Source organism: Gossypium raimondii, chromosome 11 (assembly GCF_025698545.1).
Source record: "Gossypium raimondii isolate GPD5lz chromosome 11, ASM2569854v1, whole genome shotgun sequence".
In the NCBI taxonomy this organism is placed as follows: Eukaryota; Viridiplantae; Streptophyta; class Magnoliopsida; order Malvales; family Malvaceae; genus Gossypium; species Gossypium raimondii.
Genome location: NC_068575.1, coordinates 6844740 through 6851142, shown reverse-complemented (window position 1 = coordinate 6851142; position 6403 = coordinate 6844740). Strand labels below are relative to the sequence as shown.

Below are 6403 nucleotides of genomic sequence, written 5' to 3'. Positions count from 1 at the left end.
AAAACACCCCTCTCAATTTCGATATTAAACATTTTGATCCCTTTGAAAAGGTCTGTTAATTTCGAAAGTGAACAATTAAATACAGTTAATTACAATATTAATATTTTTCGTTAACTATGCACATTTTTTTATCGGTATGGTAATAAATTTAGCTATAAAAATGTATCCATTTTGTTAGTTTGCTATTGGTTTAACAAATCGTGGTTAATATTTACATATTGAATAAATTTATTATTATACCAATCGAAATTATGTACAATTAACGTCGTGACAAGTTATCCCTATTTATTTACTTTCAAAATTGACAGGATTAATTTTTGAGAGGGACCAATTTATTTAATAGTAAAATTGAGAGGGACCTGAGAGATATTTTTACCAACTTAATATCACTAATCGGTGGCACACAGCTAATGATAATAATATAAACTTGAAAATTAATTCATATACATTAATTACTACATTTGTCTTTTTGTTGTTTGCTTTGCATGCTTATCAAAATCTAATACTTAGCCCTCATTTCATTTGTCAATAAAAGTTGGATAATAAATTTTCTTTCTAATTTCTTTTCAAAGAAAAAAAGAAAAAAGAAAAAGTTAGTCCCTATTTTTATTACCTATGAGCATCTTTAATAGTAGGATAATGCGCTTCAACGCACTTGAATTCATGTTCTCCTACATTAGTAATAATATCGATGCCAATTGAGCTAAAACTTAATTAGCTAAAAGAATTTATTTTTTTATACAAAACAAACTATATTATTATAAATGCATTTTTTTTAATTTTTTTATATTTTTTATAAATCAATTCTTAAACTTCAGTAGAACAACATCGCTCGGTTGTGCTACGAGCTGTTAAAGATCTATTCCAACTATTTTGGATAGTTCGGGTTACACATGTATTTAGAGAGAGTAACTGGGCAGTCGATAGTTTGGCATCAATAGCGTTCTCAAGGCCTCTGGGTAGGTATATCCACATGTAACTGTTGGATGAAGTTCTTCAACTACTACATGATGATTGTTCTAGAATAGCTTAGTCTCGTCTCCTCTAGTTATGATTTTTATCCTTCTTGTATCAAGAAAAATACTTACAACTTAAAAATAGTCCGAACTCAAAATAACTTGAATGAAACAAACTATACTCAAAATCCTAAAAAACGATTTGACAAAATCCAAATTGATCCGATTCAGAACCAACCAAGAAGGAATACTCGTATAAGCAGCATTAGTTACAGCAATGGCCATCTTTTTTTCTGGCCAACCACCATCTTTTCTATATTGTTTGAACTTTGAAATAGGTGTAGATATGCATACACAAAAGAGAATGTATCAAATATTAGATATAGATATTGTAAGCTTTAAATCACCTTTAATTTCGTCAAAGGATAATGGGCAGTGCTACTTTGCAGACATAGGGGCTTTTTATGATAATAGAAGAAGGAGCAGTTTTGCAAAAGCATGTGCATATGTCATTACCCTATCGCGAGATTCAGACTGCTTTTATTTTTATATACATATATTCCGAGACTAACCGGCTTTGTAAAAAGATGGTTAAATTGTGGTTTTGGTCCTTTTATTATTCTTAAATTTGGAATTCAATTTTTTACTTTATTTTGACGTAATTTGATCATTTTATCTTTATAATGTTATTTGTTAGTCTAATAGTTAATGCGGTTAACTATTTAAATTAAAATATTAATGTGATTTTTAAAAATATATTATTTATTTTAACTTATCATGCGACATGAATTTTTTTATGTGTTGGAACGAATGATCCATTAATCCGGATAGTGGAAGATTATAGATGGATAATTTTTATTTTTATTTTTATTGGAGATTGGAAATAGATAGGCTTTCTATAGGGCCCATTTTACTAGTAGGATTTATCATCACTTTAGCGATTTTGGCAGCTTGGCCAGTTACTCGAGATTCACAATTATTTCATTTATTAATGCTAGCAACATACAATGGTCGAATAGGATCATTTCTTCTCGAGAGCTTTTACTTTTTTTTCATCATGTGGAAGTTAATTGAAGTAGTTAAGGCAATGTTATAAGAATCGAGTCAATGATCAAACCAATTAAACAATTAATTGTCAGTGCCAGTTTAATAGTGACTAAATTAAAAAAAAAACAAAAATTTGATAAAAATCATAAAATTAATATAAAAATATCAGTTAACAGTGCTAATCATTTAAACTAATTAATTAATTAATTAATTATAAAAGTAGGGTGTTAAATTATATCAAATTAAAATGCAAAGACTCATTACTAAATTCAAGCATAATAAAAGGATTAAAACCAAAAATTAACCCAAAAAATAAAGAAGCACAAAAGCATGGATGATGGTTCCAATCTTACAATGGGAGCCCCCATTCTTCATCACAAAGTAATATCTTCTCTTTTTCTCATAACATGGAACATAGTCATCATCCTTCTTTTGCTTTATACTCCTTTTCTCTCCTCACCTTTATCTCGCTATTTTTCATCTATCCAACTGGCTACTGCTTCTATATATATACACATAATATTCCTAATATATTTGTGCACATTGTCTCTTCAACACCACCACTATTTACTTGAATCACTATAAAACGCACATTTGGCTCTCTCTCTTTGCTAAAACCCAGAAATATTATACCTTTCTTCAATCTATATGATGGCTAAAGGGGCTTCTAATTGCCTCTTTTTATGCCCTTTGTTTCTTCTTCTTCTTATCTGCTCTCCTGGTAAGTGAATCACTATAAGGGAATCCATGTCCTATAATCATATCTATGTTCTTATGCTTACATTGATTAACTGATTCTTTGTTGGGTTTTTTTTTCTTTTTTGGGATAGTTGAGATTTCAACTAGGATAGCTGCATTTTATGTTGAGGTATCAACAATGGCGGATTTTGTGGGAAAACGGCTTATTGGGGAAGAAAAGAAGGGCTTTGTTTATTCTCGTAGGGAACTTATTGGTGTAAAAAAAACAGCTCAACATGATCTTATCATCCCTCCACCGGCGACCTTTCCGACACCGAATATCATCAACGTGCCTGCTACGAATCCTGTGGAAACACCGGCGGCGATCCCGGCTACCACGCCGGTCACGGTACCCTCTACGAATCCTAACAACCCGACTACTGTACCGGTCACGAATCCAGTCACGACGCCTGCGCCTATCACGGTCCCGGGTGCAGGGGCACAGCAGCCGGTGACGAATCCGGTAACGACTTATCCGGCCCCGACGGGTGGTGTCCCGGCGAGCACACCGGTGACAACAAATCCACTCCCACCACCTGTTAGTACAAATGCCCCTGCAGTTCCAGGGCAGAGTTGGTGTGTAGCCAAGACCGGTACTTCGGAGACTTCACTTCAGACGGCGTTGGATTACGCTTGCGGCATCGCCGATTGCTCGCAGATCCAACAAGGCGCTAACTGTTATAATCCAAACACATTGCAGAACCATGCATCGTATGCTTTCAATAGCTATTATCAGAAGAATCCGTTGCCAACTAGTTGTGACTTTGGTGGCACGGCAGCCATTGTGAACACTAATCCAAGTAATGACCTTATTTATTGAGTGAATGAATTATGTTTACCTTTTGCATATCTAATGATCTTACAATTAACAGGCAGTGGATCCTGCATTTACCCATCCTCGGCCTCAGCATCGCAATCGACTCCAACAACAACACCGGTAACACCGTCATCAACATCAACAGGGGGAGGAGTACCAGGGTACAAAGAGTTCATTTATGTTTTACTTTTGCTATTGTATTATATATGCTTGAACTGGAGTTAAGTGAGGTTGAATGCTATTTTGCAGCTCGGTCGTCCCACCTTCGGTTTTGAACTCAAGCTCCTCTGGCTCAGGCTCGACTACCACCAGTGTTTTCGGTTCCGATATCCCTCCTACTGTCAGCACATCGATGTCCGTATCAGTCAGTTTGCAACCTCCTTTTACTTGCATCATTCTACTGACAATGACATCTTTTGTTGCTGGATTCATCTTTAAAAATTGAGCTCATGGTTTGAGCCGTTTTTAACGTCTTTCCGGGGAAGAAACGATGATCTTAGAGTTCCGAAATGACTTAGACAGCAGCCAATGCTTGTTGAAGATGTTCATTGCCTGGATAAGCTGCAAACCAAAAGAAAAAAGTAGTGATTTTCACATGAAATATACAAGATGTTTAATGTTAGGTGCTATTTAGGGCTACATTAGAATAGGCACAGAGATGATCTTGTATATATGTTTTTTATCAGGTAGTGGATTTTGTGCATAAACAGAGAAAAACTGTAATGCTAAATGGGACATATTTGCAAGGTACTATTGTTGAAATGGGCAACTAAGAAAAGAAAAATGGTGGTACCTGCAAATTTGCTGCATAACCCATATTAATTATTGAGTGCAATTTAAACTATGACAGTCAATATCTCAATTAGGTGGCTCAGATTAGTTTTGGGTTAAGTAGATTTGGATCGGATTAATTTAAATTCGAGTTAATTTGAGTTCATATTGTTTCGGTTTGGACGGTTTGGGTTTGTCAATTATTTTTTTGGATCAAATCATTTTAAATTTGGATTATTTTGAGGTGAAATAATTTTCAAGTCGAGTTATTGATTTTATGGTCAAATCAGATAGAATTAAGTTCGAATTCAAGTCACAATTACTAAGCACACAATTTGATGTATTTAAAATCTTTATTTTACTAACGTTGGATAGTCGGTTCGACCGTTTAAAATTTTTTAAATAACAATTTTAATATATATATATATGTATTCACATTTTTTTATTTTATATTGGATTTAAGGGTTAACTTTTATGAACTCGGGTTAATAAATTGTACCATAGAAAAATATCGATTTTTAACTGATTTCAACAAGTTGTTATTTTTTATTCAATGACGATTTTAAATAATTCACTCAAAACCTATTTCAATACTTTTGTCTAGATCAATACATCCATCAATTTCTAATCTAACCGATCTGATTCCACCTGCATTGAATTTTACATTTAAGTCAGCATTAGTTTAGGTTAAATTTTATGAACTTGGGCTAATAAATTGTACCAAAGAAAAATTTTAAAAAATCAAATTTTTATTAATTCAACATGTTTTTATTCTTGATTCATTGACGGTTTTGAATAATTCACTCAAAATCTGTTTCAATATTTTTATCTATATTAATATATTTATCGATTTTTAATCCAACCGATGCGATCCAACGACATTAAATTTTACATTCAAGTCAGCATCTGTAAATCATGGTAGCAAATTTTGTTGTCCTCGCGAAAGGCACATGCGTAGAAAGCAAAAGGTCTGCATAAAGTTCAAAAAAGCAAATTATAACCTACGACTACTCCAACTCTATTGTTGTTTGGTAATGAAAATCAGAGACATAATATTGGGAGGCAGCGAATCCAAGGAAAAAATTGAAAAATTATTATTTAGTTATTTTAATAATTTATAAAATTTTAAATTAGTGATAATAAAATTATATTTTGGCCCTTAAAAATGATAAAAATTTGATTTAATTTTTTAAAAATGATAGAGATATAGACTGTTAAAATGACAAGATTATATATTTGCGAGTACAAATATACAATTTTGTTATATAAGTAATATAAAACACCTGACATGTAGGCTCATCCACTATTAACCTGGCGATCTCCCCAAGTGTTCCCCTGTTATGAGTTTCGGCCACTTACATGATATCACCTACAAATTTTAGGTAAAACCGAATTAATTTGGTTAATCGGTCGGTTAATTGAATTAATTCGGTGGGGGTCAATTAATAATTTTTTAGAAGTTCGGTTAACGATTAATTCGATTCGAAATCGGTTGGTTAATCGAACTTAATAAATAATATTATAATATATAACTATTTGGTCGGGGGTCTGTCGATTCGGTTACTTTTTTGGAAGTATAAATTAATCGGTTGGTTAATTCGATTAATTTTTTATATGTTTTATACTTATTTTAACCAAAAATAAAAAATATATATATAAATTTTAGTTAATTCGGTTAACCGACCGAATTAACCAAAAAGTTCGGTTCTGTTAACGGTTAAGGGTTTAAAATAGTCGATTAATTTGGTTAATGATAGTCCGGATTAATTAACTGATTGAACACCCCTACTTCTCACCCATAATCCTTTGAAGAGTATTTAAGACATGTGTAACCTCTAGAGAAAGTAACTTATAATCACGTATGACACTTAGGGTGAGTTTGGATGGGCGGTGCGTTTACTTGCAGTTAGTGTAAAAACAGTAGTGGCGGTGAAATTAAATACTGTAGCGATACTATAACGTGACACAAAAAATAAACTAAACTGATAGGGGGTTGCGCGCGGACCAAGATCGAGTTGTCAAGTCACGAGAAAGTCCTACGAAAACTCTAAACGTTTGGATCTGAAACGAAACC

The 6403-nt window shown here is 33.0% G+C and overlaps 1 protein-coding gene across 1 annotated transcript; it reads left to right on the top strand.

The window, feature by feature from the left end:
* The first annotated feature begins 2421 nt into the window (after positions 1-2421).
* LOC105761148 (uncharacterized) lies at positions 2422-4495 on the top strand. Its single transcript, XM_012578865.2, has 4 exons — positions 2422-2724; positions 2834-3541; positions 3614-3719; positions 3808-4495. The coding sequence occupies exons 1-4, from the start codon at positions 2652-2654 to the stop codon at positions 4001-4003; spliced, it is 1083 nt and encodes a 360-aa protein (XP_012434319.1). The 5' UTR covers positions 2422-2651; the 3' UTR covers positions 4004-4495.
* Positions 4496-6403: the final 1908 nt, after the last annotated feature.